Source organism: Terrapene carolina, unplaced genomic scaffold (genome assembly GCF_002925995.2).
Source record: "Terrapene carolina triunguis isolate 2854851 unplaced genomic scaffold, T_m_triunguis-2.0 Scaffold210, whole genome shotgun sequence".
NCBI classification, from domain to species: Eukaryota; Metazoa; Chordata; order Testudines; family Emydidae; genus Terrapene; species Terrapene triunguis.
This window is the reverse complement of record NW_020664561.1, coordinates 46,313,819-46,340,448: the sequence shown is the minus strand read 5'-3', so window position 1 is coordinate 46,340,448 and position 26,630 is coordinate 46,313,819. Positions and strand designations below refer to the sequence as shown.

General features: G+C 42.3%; 1 protein-coding gene across 1 annotated transcript in view; it reads right to left on the bottom strand.

Moving 5' to 3' along the window:
* The window catches only part of LOC112107619 (glutamate-rich protein 3), a 73,090-nt gene that overhangs the window by 3,891 nt on the left and 42,569 nt on the right, over positions 1-26,630 (bottom strand). The window contains exons 11-14 of the mRNA XM_026655644.1: positions 22,153-22,430; positions 18,991-19,227; positions 8,055-8,540; positions 3,152-3,289 (exon numbers count right to left, since the gene is read on the bottom strand). Coding sequence (XP_026511429.1) covers positions 3,152-3,289; positions 8,055-8,540; positions 18,991-19,227; positions 22,153-22,430 — 1,139 coding nt within the window. The remainder of the gene's footprint in view (positions 1-3,151; positions 3,290-8,054; positions 8,541-18,990; positions 19,228-22,152; positions 22,431-26,630) is intronic.

The window sequence follows — 26,630 nt, the reverse complement described above, 5'->3', positions numbered from 1 at the left end:
TTAAAATGTCTAATAAATCATCTTTAAGTTTCATTTGCAGAGTGAATAATGACTTATGTCATGTGCTGCACCCTCTTTGAGGCAATAATCTCCTTCCTATTTTACTAAATGGTAGCTGGCACTGGACAAAGTATTCTGGGTTGGAAGTAGCTAATACAATAACCCTTTTTCTTTTCCTCTGCTAATGTGAACCTGAACCCTTATGTGAAAAAATACTGTATGCTATGAGTACAATGAATGATGATAGTTTAGTGCAGGGGTAGGCAACCTATGGCACGCGTGCCGAAGGCGGCACGCAAGCTGATTTTCAGTGGCACTCACACTGCCTGGGTTCTGGCCACCGGTCCGGGGGGGCTCTGCATTTTAATTTAAATTTTAAATGACGCTGCTTAAACATTTTAAAAACCTTATTTACTTTACATACAACAATAGTTTAGTTATATATTATAGACTTATAGAAAGAGACTTTCTAAAAATGTTAAAATGTATTACTGGCACGCAAAACCTTAAATTAGAGTGAATAAATGAAGACTCGGCACACCACTTCTGAAAGGTTGCCGACCCCTGGTTTAGAGTCATCATCGCCCAATTATAACAGATTGGTGATGCATTCAGTTTTGTTCACTGCAGTCAGCATATTCCACCTCCTTTCCTCCTCTGCTAAAAGAGCTTGTAGAGAGTAATTGATATGCAATTGATCCATGGGACAGAGGCTGCTAATATTTGATTTTCAATGCAGAAAAAATAAACTGTATGTATTTATTAAAAATAGCATTTAAAAACAGTCAGCTGGGTGTTCCATAAGCGGGGGTCCCTCTCCAAAGAATACATTCCGAATGAAAGCTATCTCATTCAAAAGAGCAACTGGCATTACACAGCTGGGCAGAGCAGGCTAGGGCAGGGCAGAGCTCTGCCACCTGCAACATGCACATATACGCTTCACCACCTGCAACACGCATATATGCACACCCATATACGCTTCAGCTATCATCTTAGCCACAGAACGAGCTGTGAAGTGCATTGTAGGCAAAGTCAGGTCTAGAAAGTGTCTCTAGTTCTGATCCTGTTCCAGTCTGGTCACCTGTTTGACAGCAATTATCTAATATTGAAACATGGCTCCTTTGTACAACTGGGATGAAACCCTGAGGGTCTGATTCTGAGCTCATGCTGGTCTACATCAGTGTCACTCCATTGACTTCAAAGGTGTTCTCTGTGATGTGAGAATAGAGTCAGGCCCAGTCAGAGAATGTTTTATTTCCTGGCTGAGGCTGCAAAGCACAACTGGAGTGTCTGAATGCAGCAATACAGCTCTTTGAAACCACTTTGTTCCCGGAGGCAACACAACTAACCAGCAACTAATATTATATTGAGTTAGGAAATGGACAAAATCCAGGTATGAACATATGCTCTTTCAATAGACTGATGTGTTACAAACAGTTTTTGTTCTTTAATTGGAGATATTCTAGCTGTAGTTTGTAAGAAAACAAGCTCCATGGCAATTTTGCCAGACACCCACTGTTCATTAGTAATTATTTTTAATAACTGGGCCTTATATTTATAGGTTAATTTAAAAAAACATAGTAGAATCCACAAAAAGATAGTGATTTTTGGCCCATATGCCTGTGTAATTTAACAGTCTGCAGCAAAAATTGTGGGAGCTGAAGTGCCGACGGCATCCATCTGTGCCATTATATTTAGAGTTCACAGTACAACACAATCAAACCTGGCAAATTTTGGAATCTGAAAGCTTCTGTAATTCATGAAGGAGGAGAACAGGAATAAAGAAAGGTACTATCACAAAGAACTGCACCATTTACTTTATAGAAACATTGTCTATATTTATTTGAGTAGCCAAATGTGTATGTTACTGTAAATGTGAAAAATAAGTTGTCTATGCCTATGTGATTTACTCACAAATCAGCTGCATTTTGCTAATGCCTAAAAGCAACGTCTTGTGTAATAAAGCTAGATAAACATCTAGGCCAAGGTTTCAAATAGTCATTAGTGCCTTTGGGTATCTCAATCTCTGGGTGCCCAACCTAAGCCACCTGAAACTCAAGCTCCCTTTAAGTTGTCTGAAACTTGGCACCCAAAATTACCCGTCATTTTTGAAAATTTTGGCCCTAGTGAATGAAAAAGAAAATTGAATCCACCAGAAATGGTGGGTTCCAAACTCCCAGTCCAAGCATTCATCTGATGCAAAGCAATCTGCTATTCCAGAGGATACTGCAGCATCACTACTCTACCAGTGAACTCTTTCTTTCTTTGGGGACAGAATATTCCAGGCATTTGAGAGGCCACCGTGATATATTCTGTGATAATCAGATACAACCAGGGAAGTTGAAATCAAACAATTTATGGCCTTATTCTTTTTTCCATTATGTGTCTCTGAACCTCACTTCTATTTTGAAGAACCACCTTAACATTTACGTTCATTAGGGTTTGTTGCGAACGTAACTTGGCTGACTCTAAAACCCAGAATAAAAATGCAGGGCTCTTCTGTTCAGCAATCCTTGGTTCTGATGTTAAAATCCTGGATTAAGATTCCAGGCAGGAACTGGTGAGTCCAGAGAAAATCCTGGATGGAAACCCTGGGAAAAGCCAAGCTCCAATTGAGGTTTTTGTTGTGTTACTATCAATAATGCCAAGCTCTAGGAAGGTGAGTTGGGGACACAATATAGTCTGTTGAACTCTAGGCTGGGACTCAGACCATTGGCACTTTCATTCATATTGACGATCATTCCAGTGAAAGGTGATACCTTTTCCATTCATATAAATAGAAGCATCCTGGCGTAAGACTGCATTTCCCCATTAGGCCTCATATTAACATACGGGTTGACAGGCTGGAAGCAAAGTGAAATTTACCAGATTCCTATTTTTTGAAGCAATCTCCACTAGCAATCACTTTTTCATGGCCTCAACTCTTTATCCAGAATCATTGTCAGCTCCTAAATGGTATCAGTTTTGCAAGCTTTACCGTTTTAGAGGCTAACTAATCAGTACAACAATTTTATTCAGGGGAGGAAAGAAAAGGAAAGCAGAAGGCAGAGATGAAAAGGAAGGTGAAAGAGGGAACTAACTGTACTATAAATGGCTTTTCAATGCAGAGTGAAACTTAATCCAGGCCCCTGATCATATTAGTTAACCTCACCTTCTTTTATATCATGAGCTGTACTTGTTAAGTTCTCCTCTTCTTCATCTGTACTGGAATCACTGGGCTCAGGTTCAGAACTCAAACGATGACCATTTTCAATTGCCTCTGCTATTTTCTCTTGGACTGATTTGCAATCTTCAAAAAATATCACAAAATTATTAAACAAGGAGCAAGGAAGAAAAATAATCGAAAGCTTAAGGGAAAAGGGAATCATTCAGATGTCTGAAATTGGCTTAAAGAGCCGTATTATCAGTGCAAGGTTAATTAAAATCCAGTAAGCCTTCACCAGTGATAATGCTTTGAAGTATATTAAAATCAAATGGCAACCCATTATAAAAATTCATGCAGGAGGATCTACAAACATACATGCAGAAATCAGCCGCAAAAACATCACAAAGACACAAAACTACCTTTGCTAAGATGCTTTTCATGCACAAGCAACAAAATTGTTTGATGAACAGAAACCTTTTATTGTCCTGTGCCTACTTTAAAAAAAAAAAAAAAGTACACCATATTTTTACATACTAAAGTTTTCATATACAGTTCTGATGAGTCTTTAAATTCCTCACAGTAGTAGAATTGGCTGAAGACATAGTCTTATCTTGATGCGTGGTCATACATGAATGTAAATCCCTATATATAGGCAGAGAAATATTTACTTCTCCTAAAAGCAACATCTATGATGTTTAAGATTTTGTTTCATAGTCAAGATATACGTGTTATATTTGTAGCATTATAGTTAAGGTTGTGCTATCCCTTCCATTAGCGTTGCATGTACCACATGCTAAGGAATAAAATTAGAGGATCATATACTTGTAAAATTACACTGGTTCTTTGTTAAAAGAACTATTTACAGAGATGCTGTAATGGCAGCTAGCATTGGTTCTAGTCACATATAATTAACTTCCTGGTGCCTCCTCCGAACTCTTCCCTCCTGCAAACTGGGCTTTTCCCTCCAAATACCATGCAGGTTGCTACAATTATAGCTTCAATTTCAAGAGGTATATAATATGGTTATATTGCATTTAATTTGTATTAAAGGAGATGTATTACCAACACTGCATTTCTGTCAAGCTAGCCCCATTTCCAAACCAACTCAGCGAACTTTCCTGCTTTCAGATAATGCTACTGCGTTATGGCAAATGCAAAGAAAACGCTCCGTGAGAAAACTAAAACCATTGGGAGGAGGGAGTGTATGGAGGGGAGAGGTTCCTCCTAGCTATGCATGGAAAATAATAGCTATTAAGGCTTTTGACACTGGAGAATAAACACCAACATTGTTTAACCTTCTAGCTGTGTATATAATGGAGTTTAAGCTGCCTGGTATTTCAGAATTACTCATGGCAATGAGGGACTCTATTGGAAGGACTAAAGGTGACATTTATGTCCAACTGGTTTTCAGGGGAGATTAGGGACCAGATGGTCACTAGTCAAACTCCCCCCCCTTTCCCTCCCCCCCATTCTTATATTCTTCGTTTCCCCCATTCTCTCTCCACATCTTGCCATTCTACTTTGTTTCCTTTATATTTTCCTTTTGTTTTTCCTTTCTCCGCCATTTATCTACAACATCTCCTGCTTCTCCTCCCCACCACAGTCTTCTCAGTGTCTTCCTTCCCCCACACTGTTTCCTCCTCTCCTTCTCCTCCAGTTCCCTGCCTCCTTAGCTCCCAGGAGCAATAGGACAAAATCAAGGAAGGACAAATTTAGTCTGAAGGGCAGGGAAAGCTTTCTAAGCATGATCAGTTTCAGGCTGCACAAGAGCCTCCCAAGGGAGATGAGAGACATCTTCACTTAAGGCTTTTAAATGGAGCCTGAACAAACCATACTGCAGGGAACAATCCCATGCAGGCAGGGAGGTGGACTGGATGGCACCTACTAGGTCCTTCCTGTCTCTAAATCTGTGATTAGATGATTATTTTTTTCTTCCTTCTCCTTGTTTTTTTCTCATCTCTTCCCCACACCTCAGCCTTCCTGCTATGCTGCTTCTCCCCATCTTCTCTGTTCTCTCTCCTCAGGCCTTACCTCTACCCACTCTTGTTCTGCTTAAATAATGTACTAGCCCCAGCATGAAGCCACTGCACTTCCCTGGAGTTATTTGGACACTATACAGACCCCCTTCAGCATTTCAGGGCAGGGTCCTGACTAGGTCTCTGGGCGCTATTGCAATATCAATAGTAAATAACAACGATGATTAAACTCTGCAAACAAGAGGAGAAACCTTCACCCCCAGGAGACTCCTTTGCTGCATCAGAATAAAGAAGCATAGACAGCATTTTCTTCAGGCTCACTGAAGCCCCATAAGCTTTCTTAAATATGGTCCATACAGTATTACTTTGACCTGCTTATAGTCCTGCCGTTTGATTAGCTGGCAGTTCCCATTCTTCCCAGTTTACATATATGACAAGAGGGAGTATTGACAGTCAGTCAAAACACAGAGCCCCGAGCAGGATGACAAATACGGCTCACAGTAATTCTGTCTCTTGGGATGAGTGACATCTCCTTCTTGTCACAAAGTCCACAAGATCAGAGAATACACAGCAGGTATTTACATACCTTCTAAAATCCTAACTCCCACATTTATGGTGCCTTCCCCAGCCTCAGCTGGCAACTGAATAAGCCCACACAAGCTTTTCCTCTTCTGGTCTCCTTTACATGTAAATTAATCTCTGGTTAATATTTCTGCAACATCTAAAACCAGACTGGTTAGCAGAAGCATAGTCAATAACTGGATCTGCTACCAGCCAACAGGGCAGAAACACCTGATATAGGAGGAAGGGCAGTGGCAACAGAAAGTTTAACAAGGAAATAAAGGAGCCCAGGTGCAGAATAGAGGTAAGAGTCTAATTTTGCAACTGCTGCAAGATGCTGAACTGCTCACCTCTCATTGGCTCTCTCTGGAAGTGGATGCCAATCAGCAATTTTCAGGACTGGCCCAGGATCTCTTACATTAGTGACCAGGGGGTGATTGTGGGATCAGGCCCTAAAGAAAGTTTGATTCCCAAGGTGGCATGTGCTACCCATCAAATCCTTTTTTCACAATGTTAGTTTCCTTTCAAAGAGGTCCTTGCCCTTATTTTTTCATTATTCACATGTCATTCCTTGACAAATTCTTTATTTTCTCCCAAATTGACAATCCTGTACCGGCCGGGAGCTGGATTGGATGGGATCTACTAGGTCTTTCATATCTCTAACTTCTATGATTAAATGATTATTTTTGTCCACATAGCCCTCGTTTTGTCCTCATTTTCCCTAGTCTGCCCCTGAGTCTTAGACATTCGCCAGGCAGTAAAGATGCTGTAAGATTTGATGGAGAAGTATACGTTCTTTTATCTGTACTACGCTTATCCCATCTGTCACTTACTCATCCTGACAACCGAAATAAGGCCTCTTAAAGAGAGCAGTCATCCCAAATGCGATGTTCATTCAAATCTATAACTACAGTATAAAATGACTGTTTAATGTCAGCACCCAGGAATTTGATCAAATAAGAACAATGGTCTTATTTTGTGCCAAAACTGTGGCAGGTCATTAGCTCAGTACATAGGATTATCCCTTTCTTCCCTTTTTTTTTTTTTTATTACAGCACTTCATTCTACCTGTATGATTGAAATCATTAGCAATCTTCAACCACACTTAATACTTATCTAACAGTCTAATGGTGAAGTTGCTTAAGCTGAGATGCCTTATGCAAATAAAAGGAACGTTTCAAGAAACACACACCTATAAATAATTCAATATAATCCCTGAATAGTAAATTATTCCCTCTTCTTCAATTCTGAATGCATAACATAGCAAAACCAAAGCACAGTGCAATCCAAAGCAATCCAACACCAAGAGACTTGCAAATAATATAGCATAGCGTTCAACAGTGTTTGCTTTGCACACACAGTGCTATTTGATACATGCTGCACTCGAGCAGAAAGCAATAGAAACAAACCACAAACATCTATTAAAACTAAATGAGAGCATTACATAATCCACTGCAAAATTGACATCCATAGAAATACAGTCAGAAATATTGTCTAGCACGGCTTGTGATTCCCTTTCTTCACATCTGCATCACTAAGAAGGCCACTTCATTACTTTACATTGACATTCCCAGTATTATCAGGATACTCTCCCCGCTATCCAGATGAAATTCCACACCAAGTACTTATATTCTTCCCACCCAAGTACGCAATCCTGCACTGCCTTACTCATGTGGGTATAGCTATACTCCTTGCCCAGCCCCCAAAACATCCCTCAATAGCTGTGAGATTGGAGCACAAATATTCCCATTTTACAAACTGCCAAACTGAGGCATGGGAAGGTTAAGTGATTTGCTCCTGGTGAGAGTGTGTCAGTGACAGAGCCGGAGACAGAAACCATGTCTGTTGACTCTCAATCTGGTTGTCTATGCACTGCACCATGATATACCAGAGATTTTTAGGAGTCCTTATGGAAACTGGAATTATAAGAATGACAAACCAGTTCATCTGAGCTGGCATATGAATTCTCTAGGACTTCCTATGCTTGAGATCTAAACGGGCACTGAGCTTTATAAAATTATATGAGATGTCAAACCTAAGGGTATTGTGGTCCATGAAAAAAAATATATATAAATCTATTATCGCATACTGCCCCAACGAGTGATAGAGATGAAAAAAGAATAGCCAAACCTTACATTGGAAAACCCATAAAATCAAACAAACAATGAACTTACAGCACATCATTGGTGGTGATTTGGCACACACAGCAAAATGACATTCTAACAGTTTTACATTGTACACCAAGAATAGTCCAATAACTGAATTGCTCATGCTATATCAAAATGCCATCTCGATCACTAATGGTAAGAGCAAATGACACAACACTTACATGCACTGGACACATCACATCTCCACCAGGAGACAGTACTTACCACCTCCTTCATCAACCTCAGGAGGATCCTTGTTTGTAGCCTCTGCTTCCACAGTGCTGCCTTCCAAATGCACTAGAACAACCTCCTCCCCATCTTCCCTTGTGTTGCTTCCATCCTCCTCCCCCTCTTCCCTTGCATTATTTTGTATTGACTCTACATGTCGGAGTTCCCCATTGAGTTCATCTGTGCCTTGATGATGTATTTCCATCATACTTCCATGAAGAACCTCAACTTCTTCCCTCATCACAGCCTCTGCTTTTGTCTCTTCTGCTTCATCCATTTCTTCCTCCTCCACTGCATCAATTTCCTGATTTCCCTCAGGTTTGCTTTCCCAAGTCTCATTTCCATACTTCTCACTTGTCGCTGTCCTGTCAATGTCTTCCTTTTCATTGCCCTTAACATGGTCTTTCATCTTTGCAGCTTCAGAGTCATCTTCACTGCTATACAGAGTACTGCTGGATGAGAGAGAGGATGCAGACTTCCTATCTACAAACAGTAAACATAATTTCATTTTAATATTTTTCTATAAAGCATCTGTCCTCTCTGTGCACCAGTTCATTTAGCTGTGCCCGAAGAGCCAGGGCCTCATCTGGGGTAAAGTGCCATTGTTCTGCTTTAGACCAGCTGAGGATCTGGCACAAATGCCTAATAATTACATAGATAGGTCCATTACCCGAAACTAACAACAAGCAGTTAATCAAAGCCACTTAAAATATTTTATTTTGGATAATGTAACCATACCACAGGAAATCTCTACCAATGATACATGAGATCTGCTTCCAAAGACCACCTCTGAAAGCAATTGGAAAGGGGTGACAACAAATTCCTGCTGTATTCGACAAGAAGTTTCAACAGTCAGAGTTCTTCGGCACATTCATAACATCTCGGTGGATCTATTAGAAATCTCTTGTGGACCACACAGGAATCAACACCATGCAGTATTAATCCTTGCTGTTTACAATGTAGTTCTGGTTTTCTAGCACCCCTCACATCCAGACATGCCAAACCCGCAAAAAAAATGCAGAAATTGGGCTTGTTTTTGGCTTAATTGGCTTGTAGTTTGTTTGGCTTGTAGCTTGTTGCTTCTTTTTTTTGATCAGCTCCCGGCAAGCAGGGGCAAGGGGGGGCCAGAAGGGGGGAGGGAGAGTAAGGGCTGCACAGCGGGCCCACCACAGTCCCAGACTGCACACCGGGGGAATCTAGTCACATAGAGCATTGGGGTTCTTAGGGATTGGCCTGTTTTGGCCTTGTTTTGAAATAGGATTATCTTGATTTTTGGCTTATTGTGAAAGTCAGGGTGCTTATTTACCTTGTGAAAGTTGGCAACTGTGCTCACATCTTTAATTATTCTTTCCAAATGCATTGTTATGAATATTCTGAAGTTGTTTTTTTTTTTTTTAAACTTAAATACAATATTTTTACAGGAGCTAAAAATTTATTTCAGATATGCATATACAACTCCCATTAACGTCACTAGAATTGTGAGGGTATGTTTGTGTGGGGAATGTGGTCCTAAATTCAGGAGCGCCGCCAGCTTTTCTGCCACCCTAGGCAGCGGAAGGTCCCGCCCCGAAATCCCGCCCCTCAAGAGGCAGCGGAAGGTCCCGCCACCGAAATACCTCCGCAGTCGCTGCCCCCCAAATTGTAGTGTCCTAGGCGACTGCCTAGGTCGCCTAATGGGTTGCGCCGGCCCTGCCTAAATTAATATAATGCTTGTTAAAGGGGACAGATTATCAGCCTGGAAGGCTAAAGTCTTCTATTTATCATAGAGGAGATACAGGAGATGCAGGACAGTGCAAACATCCCCACAGAGCAGTCCCAGGGTGCCTCAACTCTGTTCTAGACAGGCCATCACTGTATTAGCTCAGATCACCTGCCCATTCAAGCCTGGTCATCTCCAATGAGACTGACAGCAAAAATGACAATTAGTATCAGATGTGATGTGGAATCTGCCTGCTTGTACCTTGACTGAGAGACATTTCACACACAGACTACTGAACACCAATCCCATGGTAGCGACTTCCAGTTGCCACCTGTCTGCACTGGCTCTGAACCTGCAACCTAGAGGTAAAAAGTTCTGAATCCCCATGGCCACCCAGCTCCCTAACAACATTATAATTATTAAAGACACTAACAAGAACATAAACAGGCCAGTGGAGAAAAAAAATCTCATACAGTCAGATAAGCAGTGTACGTTTCTTTCCAGGAGAACTGGCCAATGATTCTTTACAATGTATTCATTGGCTTATGGGCCATAAGGATTTGAATGCCAAAGTCTTTCTTACTTGCTCTTTATTTGTGCCTAACCCATAACATTACATGCAAAAATAAGGACTTAGGCTCCTCAGTTATCAGGATATGTTTTTAAATCTCTACACACAGGGTGAAATTCTGCCTTCAGATATACCTATGCAATCCTGTTGAATTCAGACACTATGGTGATGAGTGCAATATAAATGCAGAGGTAAGATGAAAGGAGATAAGATTTGATCCCCCTGTATTATTCTTTGTCCCATTATTATCATCATACATTACTCATAATACAGTAGCACCCGGGAGTCCCAACCGGAGTCGAGCAGATTACAAATATACAGTCCCTGCCCCCAAATAGCTTGCAGTCTAAGGTCTTGATCCTGCTAACAGTCACACATGTGCATAACTTTAAACAAGTGAGACGTCCCATTGAGTACAAAATGAGACTAAGGGTTTGCAGGACCATGGCATAGATAAATTCAAGACACAAATGAATTTTGCACACAGTAGTTAGGATGGAGGGGAAAGGAAGATGATGATAAAATAAAATAAGCAATAAAAGAATTTGGTTATGTAAACTAGCCAGCTGGGTAATTTGCAGATCTCTGTGGTTTTGTTATGGTAATGAGAGTTTTGCCATTTAGGATTTTAACAAAAAGGAACCTTGTCCTGAAAATGACCAGTGAGTCACGGTACTGGTTTAGGCCAAAGTCCATTCCTGTAACAAGCACACGGTACAAAGTCTGCATTCAAATTAACAAAATAGCAAAAATTCACTTAGAGAAAACCTACAAGACTTCACTTGACAAGCTTCTTTCCCCAGCACATGTAGCTTTTCATGATCTTTTCCAAGCTGGGGGCCTAAAGTTAGGCACCTAACTCCATATTTGGAGACCTAAATCAGTGGCCTGATTTCAAAGGTTCTGAGCACCCACTGAAATTAATGGGATCTATAGGTGTTCAGCACCTGTGAAAAGTAGGTCACTTATTTATGTGCCTCAATATGAATTCAGCAGATTACTATAGGCTACTGGTTTAAGAACACTAGCAATTGTTTCCAGAACAAAACCGACATCCCTGTTATGTTCCACATTTATCTAGAAGCAAAGAGGAAGTAAACCACTTACCAAAACGATGAGTTCTCCAATAGTGTGCCCCACAAAATATCCACATTTCTGGGGTGAGTGAACAGTATGCTGTGCCGTGTGATTCCAGGAGCCATTTGAACAATAGTGTCAACATTTTAACCATGACAGCTCGTACTACATATGCCAAGCCAGAGGGTGAAAGTAGAAATGCTGAGGCGTGATAGCTCCCCCTCAGTTGCAATGAACCGCCTGTTCAGGAGTTAACAGGATTTTTAAACACGAGAGGAGGATGGGGGGTGGGGTGTGACCATGTGGCTGAAAGATAATGTAGCTGAAGAACTCATGTTACTGCTCAATAACTTACATTTCTCCTTCCTTACCTCTCCCACACACACCCCTCTCCACTCCTGGAGACTGGCTAACAGTACCAAGTTTAATTAATGAGGACAGTGGTTATTAATAATGGACACAGCACCATACCTGCAGACATACAGAATGTTTCAAGGTGGGACATTAGCAAAGTGAACTCACCACTTAGTGCCTGTTTTGAAAGAGCTCTCTGGGTGTGTGACGTTGTGCAGTCTATATGGTTTTATAAAAATATAAGTGAATGTAATGTAATTGGGATATGCTTCATGCAAAAGGTCTCTTGTAAGGTATCATTACAAAGCTCATAATCTACTGAGTGTGATCATCCTATTTGTAGAAATGTACCACTCTTGTATCTAAAACTAGAAATATAAAACATAACTCTGAGGGCCTATTGTAATTATGTAAAGTGTGGGCCATTAAGGATGGTTTGGAATTTTGATGACTCCCATTGTCTGCAGATGGCTGTATTTACCTTTGAGTCTTCCTGTATATGTGTGTGCTGGCAAGTGAGTAATGAAGTCTTGCAGTGACATGTGATCATGTCACCTGAACTGGAATCCATCTTTAACCTGGTGCTTTTCCAGTGAGGGGGGGTGGAAACCCAGAGGGACAAAGGGTTCCCGCCTTATGCAAAAGATATATAAAGGGGTGGAAGAGAACAAGGGAGAGAGGAGCCATCATGGAGAATCCCCTAGCTAACACCTAAGCTGGAACAAGAGCTGTACCAGGGGAAAGAATTGTGCCCAGGCCTGGAAGGTGTCCAGTCTGAGAAAAACTTACTGAAGCATCTCTGAGGGTGAGATTATCTGTATTTAGTTTGATTAGACATAGATTTGCGCATTTTATTTTATTTTGCTTGTGACTTACTTTGTTCTGTCTGTTACTACTTGGAACCACTTAAATCCTACTGTCTGTATTTAATAAAATCACTTTTTATTTAGTAATTTACTCAGAGTATGTATTAATACCTGGGGGAGCAAACAGCTGTGCATATCTCTCTATCAGTGTTATAGAGGGTGAACAATTTATGAGTTTGCCCTGCATAAGCTTTATGCAGGGTAAAACGGATTTATCTGGGTTTAGACCCCATTGGGAGTTGGGCATCTGAGTGCTAAAGACAAGACACTCCTGTGAGCTGGTTTTCAGGTAAACTTGCAGCTTTGGGACAAGTAATTCAGACCCTGGGTCTGTGTTGGAGCCAGACTGGAGTGTCTCGCTCAGCAAGACAGGGTGCTGGAGTCCTGAGCTGGCAGGGAAAACAGAAGCAGGGGTAGTCTTGGCACATCGGGTGGCAGCTCCCAAAGGGGTTTCTGTGATCCAACCCGTCACAGGGTGCCCCCCCCCCCGACCCCATCACCCACTCCTGCAGTCTGCAAGGGGTGTTGGGGAGGCCCCAAAGCAATGGTGGGCAACCTGCGGCCCATCGGGGTAAGCTGATTGCGAGCCACAAGTCATTTTGCAGCCACAGCTCCCATTGGCCGGGAACAGCAAACCGCAGCCACTGGGAGCTGTGGGGGGCCGTGCCTACGGATGGTCATCGTCCGCAAAATGTCTCGCGGCTTGCAATCAGCTTACCTTGATGGGCCACATGTGGCCCGCAAGCTGCCCACCACACACCACTGCCCCAAAAGCTATGCCCCACTGGAGCTGTCAGGTGCTTGACATCATACCAGCACCCCATCTTCAGTGCTCCAGAAGTACCAGTGGCAGCACTCTGCGCAGGATAGCTCAGTGGCTTGAGCATTGGCCTGCTAAACCCAGGGTTGTGAGTTCAGTTAAGGATCTGGGGCAAAAAAATAGTTGGGGATTGGTCCTGCTTTGAGCAGGGGGTTGGACTAGATGACCTCCTGACGTCCCTTCCAACCCTGACATTCTATGATTCTACGATTAATGCACAAAGAGAATGAGGGAGAAGCTCCCTGCAAGAAAACTTGGCTTCCACCCACGTCACCAGTATGACAGAATTTAGCCCATATAGAGAGACATATTCCCCTACCCTGAAAATCTTCTAATGCAAGAGTAGAGAATAGCACTTGTTCTAGTCATGGGTCCTGATTCTCAGGTCTCGAGAGTTCAGCAGAACATGAGGAGGGAACAGGAGAACAAAGGCAGCTGAAAGCCAGAGAGGGATTTCTGGAATGCTACAGTGCTCTGTCCATGCCACCTACACTGGATGGGGCTGGGAGATGGTGAAATCTCTACACCAGGAGTCCCTCCGAGCAAGGAAACCTTTAGCTGCCCATTTTGGGAGGATTTCCAATCCCCTTTCCAGCACTCTGGTGGCATGAAGTGACCATAGCATGGGGCAGGATCTGATCCTAGGTATCCTGCCCCTAGGGGGTGCGAAGTCCAGAGGGAGGGGAGGATTTGGGTGCTGCCTCCAAGGGATGGGTGCCACAGGGGGGTTGGATCCTGCCCCAAGGAGATGGGTATGGGGTTCAAGGGGTGGGGGTAAGAGAGCGAGCCTGCCCTGCACACATCCTACAGCAGCTCAGGCCCCCCCGTGGCTGGCCTGGCTGCTTGCTCCAGCCCACTGACTCTCACTACAGCATGCAGATGGGTCAAAACCTCAGTGTGTCCCCCCCACCACCACTCAATTTGGCCCAGCTGTCCCTCTGTCATAATGGAAGGGCGGCCAGCCCATTCCTAGTCAGGGAGGGGGCTCCCCTGTGACTGGAGGCCCAGTGCGAGCGCACTTAGTGCGAGCGCACTTAGTGCATGCTGGTTAATCCAGGCCTGTGGGAGAAAAACAGGTTCAAGTGCCTGCTCTGCCTGATTCAGAAGGTGCCCTAACCCGCACGCTATTGGCTATTTTGGTCTCTCGCTCTCTCTTTCATTCACTCTGATTTTTGTCCCAGTGCGGAACAGGCAAATGTTTGAAATCTCAAACATTTTCACAGGATGGGGAAACCATTCCCTGCCCATCTCTAATTGTACCCTGCATTAACCCATTGTGGATCTCTGCCCTCCTATAGTGGCGGGACTACATAAAGGGGCTTATGAGTCTACTACTTTTCCCAAATTAACTGACTTGGCCCCTTAACTAAAGAAGTAGATGCCCGTGCTTTTAGCTCAAAAGGTACTGCAGTCAATCCCTACAAACAAGAGCATTGCTACAGTGCTGTAGGAAACAAATCCTGCATTAATATTCGAGAGGAATAGAATATAAAATATATCCTTTTCTTCTCTGCTTTATATGAGTCCATGATTGCCAAGATGGCAAATATATATTAAAAAAAGTCCTCACTGACACCTCGAATAGAATTGTATGGATGTAATTGAATTTGACTCAGTATGTCTTATATCTAACTACAAAAAAGTGGATTTTCTTCCATTAGCTTATAAAGCCTCTTTTTTAAACATATTTTTAAATGAATGTGGATTTTTTTTGGTTTTCATTTCTCAGCTCTCGCGCCAATCATTTTTAGCAGTGGTCATCTACACTGATCACAAGCAGTATCCTAGTGAATTGTCTGTTGACAGTCTGCTTTCTTGCCCATCATTCATTGCTGACAATCACAATACACTCTCAACAGGTCAGTCAGTGCCAGGGATAGTTAACAAAAACACAATAAGAAAAGTTGTCGTTCTTTTTCGATGATTAAAAACAAATCTCATCCATCATTCCTAAGCTAGATTCTTCTTTTCTTACCAGTCTCACAGTACTGTATCTTACCCATGCTGGGTGACACAAGTGTACTTATCAAATGCATCAGCTTCAATTGTTAGCCAGCAGTTCAAATTTTCCATACTTTTCACAATTTTGTAACATATTTTGTAACTTCTTGCCCTCAAGGAGCATGTGTCATCTAGGCAAAACTAAGCCTAGCCAAAGAATGATAGTTAATCATGTGCAATGGAAAGGATTTACTGATGGCTTGAATTCCACTGCCACAATGTCGTCTTCTATTTCATATTGTTGAACCAGAATCTTGTCCATTGAAAAGCTGCCTCTTTTTCAGCATTCACTTTCAATAAACACAGTTTTTCACTTCAATAGCAAAAGAGCCCTGCTTGAATGAGCTATTGCTAGCTGGCTCTCTAAGAACAAAACCCTGTGCTCAGCACACTGGAGGTAGATAAAAATGGCTAAGGATTATGATGCCAATAAAGTAAACGGATGTTAGGAGAAGATAAATCTTTCCTGTGGCAGACTTTTAGTTCTAAGTAGAAAGAAATGTTTGAAAGCACACTGAGTTTGGGTTCAACGGTGGTGAAATCTCACAAGCTGTTTTTGTGAGATTCTAGCCCACAATGATAAAAATCTCATAAGACAAACTCATTTCTGGAGATTTCTGCCATCATGAATGGGAGAAATCTCTTTAAGGAGATCAGTTGTTCTCCAGAGACTTTGGGTGCATTGCAGCCAGAACCAAAAGACCCTTTTGGCTTTAGATCAAAGAATTTAAATCCAGACCCGCTGGAAATCCAAGCGCTTTTGGATTCATTGTTCCAGTTTGGGTCCATCTCTAGCTGTAACCAAGTGCAGTGCTACAGCCCTCTATTGACTGCTGCTAAATAAAAACTACAGGACTCTTTCAGACTTTCCACCCTCAGTATACAAATGCCAGTGTAACCGTAAATCTTGTCGACAAGCACTTCCATGTTGACAGGGAGCGGCGAGCTAGAGCTTGAAGAGCATTTACAGCACCAACCAACTGCCAGAAAATAAGGCTCTCTCACAAATATTTCTAACCCCTCCATTATGATGGTGCTAAACATGCATCTTTCTTGAACCAGTCTTCATGTTTCTAATGGCATCCTAATAGCCTTTTCTCTTTATTTTTTTAACCACAGAGAGAGAACTATTGACTCTCTGAACTGTGGTTCATGCAGTGTGAGTACTATCCACGAAGAACAAAAGCAAACCCACTAACTGCACTTCAGTAAAGAGTCTCATAGCTATCTGATTAGTGTGATCATCCTGCCTAAAATAATTTCTCATTGGGGTTGCATGAGGAAGAGATCAATTACTAGCCCACAAAATCAGTAAGGAGCTACATTTAAAAAGCAACTGATTTGAAAATTGATCTTGGGAAAAATTCAGAGTGCGTATTTATTTGCATGATGCTGGGAGCTTTCCAGGAAATACAATTTCTGCTACTAAATGGTAGAATTTACCCAGTTTAATTAAAAACTGCAATTAAAGCAAAGCAAATTAAAATAGTTTAAGGGATGGAATGTGAGAATTACAACGCACATACTTTTGAAAGCATTTTGTCAATTAGAAAAGAATTTCAGGCATTTCTGAATGGGCATGCCATGCCCTTATCCATGTGCACAACTCACAGTGAGTATTAATATACAGTAGAACCTCAGAGTTATGAACATCTCGGGAATGGAGGTCGTCCAGAACTCTGAAATGTTCATAACTCTGAACAAAGCGCAGTTTGGGCTCCAGATCCAGCAGCTGACACTCCAGGCCAGGCTTCAGCAGCAGCTGAGCTCCCTACTCAGTTGCGGTAGTGTGTGTCTGTGTGTCTGTGTGTGTGTGTCTCTGTGTGTGTGTGTGGCCGGCTGCCTTGGGCTGGCAGTCTCAGCGTCTTGCTGTAAGTGGCTGCCCCTCTGTGTGGGGGTAAGGGTGGGGTGGGGACAGGCAGCCCAGATGTGCCTACCTTTAAGATGCAATACAGGAACAGTACAGTATTTGCATTTTTTTTGTCTCTGCTGCTGCCTGATTGGTTACTTCTGGTTTCACATGGTGTCCGGTTGACCGGTCCGTCCCTAACTCTGGTGTTTGTATCTTTGAGGTTCTACTGTATTTCAAATGGTGGCATGAAACAAAGTTAATGGAAACACCTCACTACACCTTAACTACACTATGTTATCAATGTTGCAGTATTTAATAGTCAAATAAGAAGTATATTAATTTAGGAAGAACCAAGGATCCTCACTGTTATGTTATCTATCTCTACACACACACACACACACACACACACACACACTCTTTCTCTCTCTCTCTCTCTCTCTCTCTTTCTGACCATAACAAAATTGATACAGCTCAAGAAGCAACTAATTTGTTCACAAGAAAGCTGATTATGCAAGACACTAATAAGCAGAAAACAATTTTTAAAAGTGTACTGATTGTCCAGGAATCAGTAAATAAATTATTCCTGATAATCATTAGAGAAATGAAAAATTAAGATTCTTTCTGATCATTGTGGTGATTTTTATATGCAAACATGTTTCAAACCTGGTTTGAGTGTCTGAAGACTTTTAGTCTTTCTATAGAAAGTTGCAATTTTTTTCCCAAGAGCTGCTTTACCTTTGCCTAATTCACATAGAAATACAAACATGAAAGTAATGTTTACATTTAACTTGAGCAAATAGCTCACATATAAGGACTGTCAGATGGAAAACACCTGATGTGTTAAAGACTACACACACCTCATAAGAGTGGTGGTCTTGGACCAAGGTCTGCAGGCCAAATTACAGCTAAAAGAACAGATCCTGAGTTGATGTAAATTGCCATAGGTCCACTGAAGTCAATGGAGAGATGAACATTTACACAAACTGAAGATCTGCCCCCAAAGGATTTAGTTTGCCTAAATTCCTCCCTAGTAGCTACATCTTCATTTCTGATCCTGAACTGTTCTGCAACATTGCTATGAGCTGTTGCATTGCACTCCAGAGATGACTGTATTTCTACATGGGGTGTGAAATGATTCTTCTATGTCCCTTACCTGTTGTATACATCAGAGGAATGTTGCTGGGTATAATTAACATTTGAGATTCTCAGATGAAAGGCACTATGGCAGTGTAAAGTGTTACAATGCTGTGACGTGGCTAATAACATGCCCTTCTTTCTTTCTCCTCACCCATGGCTGTGCAGTAATGTTATTGCAGACCAGAGCTGGATGAACTGAATGGATGGCGCGGGGAGGGACAAAGGGTCTTGAGAATCAGGAATATTGCAGCTAAAATGGAAGAGAGGGGGCCTGTGTTCTTCATTTCTGGTTAGCTCCACAGCATGCTGTTGCAGAGCTAGGTTACCTGTGGACAGCCCGGCCAACCTGCGGGGGAGACTGGATCCATAGCTTTCTGTGCCAAGGATTGTGCCAAGGATATTTTGGGATGGATGATGCCCTAAGTGTCACTTTCATGACAGTGTAATGTGTCGCTCAACATAAATGCGGGCTAGATGTACACAATAGGGCATACATAAAATGTAAAACACAGATCAGGTCAAGTATCCTGCACCATGGTAAGAAAAAACAACTAACCTTGTTTATCTTCCTCTGAGTCACTGTTTGAATATCCATCACTTTCATCTTTCTCGCTGTCAGAGGCCTGCAGCGCCTTCTGTGATGAGCTTTTACTCTCCTTTTCATGGTCTAAATTATCTTTTTCATCATCTGAGGGTGACTTTGACATTCCATTCATTTGATCATCGGCCTGTCCTTCTTCATTAACTTTCTCATCTGATTTCTCTTCATCTGCTTCAAAATCTTCATCATACTCTGAAATAAAAGAAGACCTCTAGCGTGAGACAGAAAATGGAATTCATAACTACTTAAAGTTCATATTAACCAGAGAGAGGTTAACTCCATTAACCCTCTTTTCTCTTTGCATTTCCTCACTTCTTTCTACAATAAGTGAATATATGAGGCCACAGGAGGGATTGTAAGAGTACATTACCTCAAAAAACAAATCATTTTCTTTAAATCTAGAGTAACAGAAATGGAACAAAGCTACTCAATGATCTAGCAGGTGTCATTCAAGTGTAAAGAATAAAATCAACAAAGATAGGTCAGATAGACAAATGCAGGAACAACATATAAAGGGAAGAGATCCCCATTATAGAAAAAACTTTCTGCAAGGAAAATTAATTTAAGCAATGGATAAAGCATCAGAAGGACAATATGTTCTGTGGGAAGTAAGAGAAAGGTGGACTGACAAGGCTAATTAACAGAGGGGTGTCCTACAAAATAAATTAATTATTCAGACTCAGCCAAAGGACACTGCAGATGAATACTCTGATTATTGCACGGTTCTTCTAATATATTCATTTGGTTACAGGGTGAATTCCTAGCTCCATTGACGCTATTGGCAAAACTCCCATTTTGACTTCAGTGGAAACAGGATTTCAACCCAAGTCTCTTACTGAGAATTTGATTAGGAACATTTGATAACGTAAGGGCTTTGTATGTAATTCAAAATTGAAATCATGTGTGTATCAGAAAATGTTCTCCGCTCCACCCAGAAACAGACTAATTATATTCCCACAAACCAGAACATACCTAGCTCCCTTTCACAATAAAATATTTACTTTGCAACCATTAATTTGCTGCACAGTCTGCAGAGAGGCAACAAAACTGTATCATGAAAGAGAACTGTCACATCAGACACGCTCCAGCTGTCCCTCGGGGCGATAATTTCTCACCTTTCAAATTTAATTGTTCACCTCTTTTTCTTGTTGAAGTGACAAAATGCCAAAGACAGAAAGGAAGAGTATCTGATGTGGAACCAATTAGGCAAATAAACAATTACTCCACAATGAGAATTAAGAAAATGAGTAGATTTATTTTCTACATTCAAATCAATTGAGATTCCAGCTGCCTCTGAGGTGGCAAGCCTTCTCAGTAATTGTCAGAGAGGTGTCCATCCCCTGCAGGGAAAAAGGCCTGGCTAATCACAAAAACGTATTCCTAGTGCCGAATGAGAAAGTTTTGTGTGGGTGCAGAAAACTCATGAAAGTGAGGACAGGAGTAGAAAGTGGGGAAATATTTATGGAGAAATAAAATGATATATTATGAAAAAGGCTTCTCTTAAATAAGTAAATGAATAAACAGGAGATGCTAACAATTTTTGTATCGACAGATAGATAGATATGCACATGCCAAACAACAGATGGAAAAGGCATTGGTGGTTATATGGTACAAGAAAACTGCCAGCTTAAAAACAAGAAAGGACTCTAACCAAGAGGTGAACAGATTTATTTCACTCCACATAGGCAGCTTTTAGTGCTGTAGCCCCAGTAGGAATGATAGAATGAGGATATACTGTATTCAAGACATAAACTTCTGTGTTAGATTTGACCTTAGAAAGGAGATACTATAAATCTAAGCAGAACAAGAATAACCCTGAAAGTCAGATGCTGATCACAAATGCAAAGCATGAATGAACTATGCAACTCAAAATTATAATCTACTGCAGACAGATCCTCCACTCCTGCCCCCAACCCCGCCACCCCCCCCCATCCTCCTCCAAACCCCCACCCCCCCCCCCCACCCCCCCCAACCCCTCCACTCCCTCCCCCTCTCCATCCTTCTATAACCCCCTAACCTCTCCACCCCCACCCCATCCTTCTATACACTCCCGAAACCCTCCACTCCTGCCCCCTCCCCCTCCTTCTATAAACCCCCAACACTTCTGCACCTGCCCCCTCCTTCTATAAACCCCCAACCCCACCACTCCTGCCCCTGCCCCAGCCTTCTATAAACCCCCAGCCTCTCCATTCCTGCTCCTTCCCCCATCCTCCTATAGCCCCTCCACTCCTGCCCCATCCTTCTATACACCCCTGAAACCCTCTACTCCTGCTCCCTCTCCATCCTTTTATTAACCCCCTAACCCCTCCACTCCTGCCACATCCCCATTCTGCTCCTGTGCACCCACCTGAAGCCTCAGGTCCTGACCACCACCCCCTGTTCTGCTCCTATCCTCCACCATCTCCCATCCCCTGGCTGCTACTCCACCTCCTCCTCTGTGTCTATATAACACCCAGCTCCGGTTCCCCTCCCACTTTGTTGCATCTCTGCTGTCTTCTGTCTCCCTCCTCACCCCCCACATCTCCTGTCCTTCTCTCACACTCAGCTCCTATATACCCCATGGCTCCTGCAACCTTAACTATAGGCATTGTTACCTGCACTGCCTATGCTCTCTCTCGCTCTCTCCTCTCCCACCCCCCCACCCCCCACACACACTTCTTAAATCTCTGTCCTTCATTACCAGAGTAATCTGGAGTGGGGCAATTCCTACTTTGCCAGAGTAAACTGTCTCTACACTAAGAGTTTGTATCAATGTACTTACACTGGTTGCTAAAGTCACAGTGTAAACAAGACCTTAAACTTAGATTACGAAAGATTTTGAAAACATATTTGCTGTTGTTACTTTCTGTAGCCCAGTACCACACAGAGTGCATCAAGACCCTTGGTGCTAGGCACAAACACACTGCAAGGGTCAGTCTTTGCCCTAAAAGCATCCAGTCCAAACAGACAAGATAGACATGGGCTGGGAAGTGGAAAAGAGGCGAAGGGACTCGCTTGTGGTCAGCGTCTGAGCTGGGAATAGAGCCCAAGTCTCCTGACTAGCAGTGCTATGCCCTCTCCATTAGACAATTCTGCCTCCCCATTTTTGTTCCTTAACTAGGCTTTTTGATACTGTACCATCTTTACTAGCATTTTCCTGGTCATCTTCGGACTCAGCCTCTGGTCCTTCTTGTGTTTCTTCTTCTCTTTCCTCCTCTGCAGGCTCCTGACTCTCTCCGTGAGCTGATGAAATTTCAACTGTCGAGTGTTTGGTCGCCTCTTGCTCAACGCTGCCCTCGCTTGGCTCATTGTGCTCTTCATCCTTCACGGAATCCTCTTGCTTTTCTCCATAGTCTTCTTTCATCTTTTTCTTTGGAGGAGAGGGGGTTTTGTCCAGGCCCATTGCAATAATACACCTAACAAAAACAACACAGGAAACTTGGAAACTACACATTTTTCCTTCCATAACTTGCCACATGCCTAGTGAGTTAAAAATAAAATTAAATACATTGTCCTATGCCTCAGGTTCACCACCTATAAATATGGGACAATAACATTTACCCACCTCTGTAAAGCACTTTGGAATCCAAAGGGTTAAAACCCCTTTAGAGCAAATCCTGGTCCTGCTCTACCATACAGTACTGCATCAGTACTGCACTAAGCTACTCTCCAGGACTTTCACTGCACTGCGGCAGTGTGCACACAGGATGTTACTGTCATGCTGCTGTAGATTCACACCCTGGCTTGCCATGCAGCTACTTGCTGTGTAGACAAGCCTCAAATTGCATATTTATAGGTGCATTTTGGCCAACTAGCAATGGACTGAACAGAGATCCAGGACCATGTTGCTGAGAGACAGAACGCTCCCTACTTGCTTCGCTCCTTAACACCCCTGGCCATCGCAGATATACCAATATAACTTTTAAGTGTAGACCAAGCCCAATTCCTCTTCTTCTCCCTCCCTCTAGTTTTAAAAAAAAAAAAAAAACAATTCTTAATGCTGCTTTAACCTCCACCAACCAACCTTGTTTCCTCACCTGCCTCCCACACATTGAAAGATTTCTTAGTTCATAGCAGGTGATGTTTGCTTTCAGAACTCTGGTACAATCCAGGAAATTTTGCACAACATACTATGGATCCTGGGGATATTCTGGGGCCTGATCTACACATAAAACGTAGATCAAACTAGCTACATCATTTAGGGGTGTGAAAAATTCACACCCCCTGAGAGATGTAGTTAAGCTGACCTAAGGACCAGTACAGACGCTGCAAGCAATTCTTCGGTCAACTTAGCTACAGCGTCTCAAGCAGGTGGATTAACTACAGCAATGGAAAAAACCCCGTTCTGTCACTGTAGCAGGTATCTGCATTACATCACCACAATGGCACAGTGCCGTAGCTATGCCACTGTAGTGTCTGTAGTGTAGACATTACCCAGAGACTCAGTGCCAAGGCCTAGTGAAGAATGAAAACCCCACTCTGCTTATTCCTTTTTCTTTCCTCAAGACAACTCTTCTAGGGCTGATCCCTCTCCCTTACTCTTAGCAGTTCTCCCCATAGCCATGAACCCCTTCCCATACCTTTCATTCCCTTCCTAGAACACTATGACCTATCCAACTGCTCTTCTTACATAAAGCTTTAATACAGCAATCCCTCATGCTAACCCTTTCTACAGCTGCTTCTAACCTGCCGTGAGGTATCCTAGAGACTTCCAAGGCTAGAATTTCAGAAACTGACTTCCAATTTTGTGAGCACAAAATGTAGGTGTGAATAACTGTGTTAGGCATTCTGTCCTCTCCGTTATTAGTGCCCATAATTTCCTAAAGGTCATTGAGATATTGGAGTTCCTATGTGCAGGGGCACAGCTATTTAGGGCTTCAAGCGTACAATGAGCTCTGCATAGATTAACCCCAGCATCCAGGCAGAACCTATTGTGGAATGAGGGGCAAAGTCACTCAGGGCTTGACCGAAAACTCATGGAAATCAATGGGAACCTTCACTGAGCATGGGATCAGGCCCTGAATCTGTGGACACAAAATCACGCCCAAAATTATTTGTGCTCACAATTTTGCCCCTTCAAACATACAGGGGTAAAGCAGGACTTTATGGGATGTGACTTGTTGGGGACATGAAAATACAGCTGTAACTGCTGGGAAAGGAACCTTACAAAAGGGGATCTTTAGGTCGATAGCTAGATTTGGGTGGGCTGGTGGAAGAAAGAAGAATTTCATTAATCATTGAGTTTGTTCCAATATGAAATAATCTGAACCATTTCTCCAGGCTCATATCATTTTAGATAAAGGTAATTCACTTTCTTTGCCACACACACATGCACACAGAAAAGCGGAGATTTGAGCTAGTTTGGATATTTACTGAAACAGTACCTCCATCCTAATTCAGCTGCTTTTCACTCCTCAGAAAACCTTGTCACAGCAACTATAGCATAACATTTACAAACTAACATTTACATGATTTATGAAGTGGAAAGACATGGAATTTTTCCTCAGAATTTAGTGTTTATCTAAAAAGTTAGTTTGGCTCTATAGGGGTTCCCCTCTCTCCGCTTCCCCCGCTGCATCCAACTGTTTATTGTTGTTTTAAAAATAGATTATGAAAAGAATAAAAATTATACATGGCAGCAGCAGTTCTACTGTGTGACACTGCCTTGAAAATCCAGCAGACAGATTTTTTTTTTTTTTTTTAATTAAAACTGAAACTTCTTGGCATATGCTCCAGCTGTTGATCATGGCATTGTCTTTGGCCACGAACAAAAAGGAATGCTTTGTTGTGCTCATATTTGTTTTCTGCATCCTGGGCAATGTCCTATATTGGCCTACTCTGCAGCCAGGGAAATTACTGTGGACTTCAAATGCTGAGGCAGAATTGTGCTCCTGAATCTTAAGATTTTATTCTTGTTGTTTTAATTATGTATCTAGCTTGCATGGTGGCCTAGAAAAACCTTGAGAATACAACTGAGTGTAAACTGATTTAGTGATGTCTGCCTGAGTCAACAATAGGTCTGAGAGATGGGAATGACTCACTGAAATGAATGGATTGTTAACTCTGGAACCTACAGATAAGTAACTATGGCGCCATTTAAACTATGTCACTGCTTATCATTTTTAGCATAAACATCCAGCTGACATACTTATCCAACAATGCCAAACCACCTTCTGTGCCTCTCTGGTTGACAAAAGGCCCTTTTTGCCCCTTCCCATGCTGACATATATTCCAACTTCCCCTGACAAATGCTCTGATGTAGCTATACATCAGGGGTCGGCAACCTTTCAGAAGTGGTGTGCCGAGTCTTCATTTATTCACTCTAATTTAAGGTTTTGTGTTCCAGTAATACATTTTAACGTTTTTAGACGGTCTCCTTCTATAAGTCTACAATATATAACTAAACTATTGTTGTATGTAAAGTAAATAAGGTTTTTAAAATGTTTAAGAAGCTTCATTTAAAATTAAATTAAAATGCAGAGCCCCCTGGACCGGTGGCCAGGACCTGGGCAGTGTGAGTGCCACTGAAAATCGGCTCACGTGCCGCCTCAGCACACGTGCCATAGGTTGCCTATCCCTGCTATACATCTTCAGTTCAAAACTCTCTGGCATATTGGAAACAGAAAACATAGTTGTAACCCAAAAACCCCTCAGTGTCAACTAGCAAGGGGGTTACAAGAATATCCTGATTCTGGTCTGTGCATTCTGGTTCAACAAAGAATGTCATGTGAGGTCTTAAATGAAAGTCAGGGTCACACACATTGTTAATATCGTTGTGAAATGTGTGGACAGTTACTATGTAAGGAGCTATGTGGGAATACTGAAAATATGTTTAGATTCTGTATCATAGCAGAGGTGGAGAAACAGGTTTCCTGTCAGTCAAAAGATGTTTATTCACCTGTCTCTCTGTCGGCGCGTAAATTAAGCATGGTAAGCTAACACATTGGAGGTATTTACATACAAAGTCAACAGAAAGATGTGATGTCAACAAGGAAGAACACACGGCAGAGGAAAAGAACCTTATCTTGAGATACACTTCAAAGGTTTGCTGAACTATATTTGGGGAACAAAGAAGAGCCTCCGAATGGGCAGTGCGTTGACATTCATGAAAACAGGAGCCCCACCAGCTTGGGTTGAACATGCTGCAAAAGGCTTTGGGTGAGATGAACTTCATTAAACGGGAGGTTAATCTACTAGTTAAGTTTAACCTCTAGAAAGTGTGTTATGGTTTTATTTTATAGGTAAACCCTTGTTTCCATTATCCTTACTCACGATCTCTTGAATCTTTGATAATAAACTTCTTGTTGTTTTCACTATCAGTGCTGTGATATTAAGCAAGAAGCTGATCCTCAGTTGAATCCTACAAGCTGGTGTGTACACTGTTCCCTTGGGGACAACCGACCCTGTTATTTCTGTGAGTGGTCAGTGGCAAGGGGGCTGGATACTACAGGGGAATGCTGCAAAGGGGCTCAGGGACCGGGGTACACCAATTGTTAACCTGCATGGTAAAGTGAGGGCTGGCGTAGCCCAGAGGAAAAGGCTCAGGTGGCTCACAAGCTTGTGGTGTCAAGGAACAGATACCCAGTTCACCACAAGCAAGTCTCCCTCACACTGGA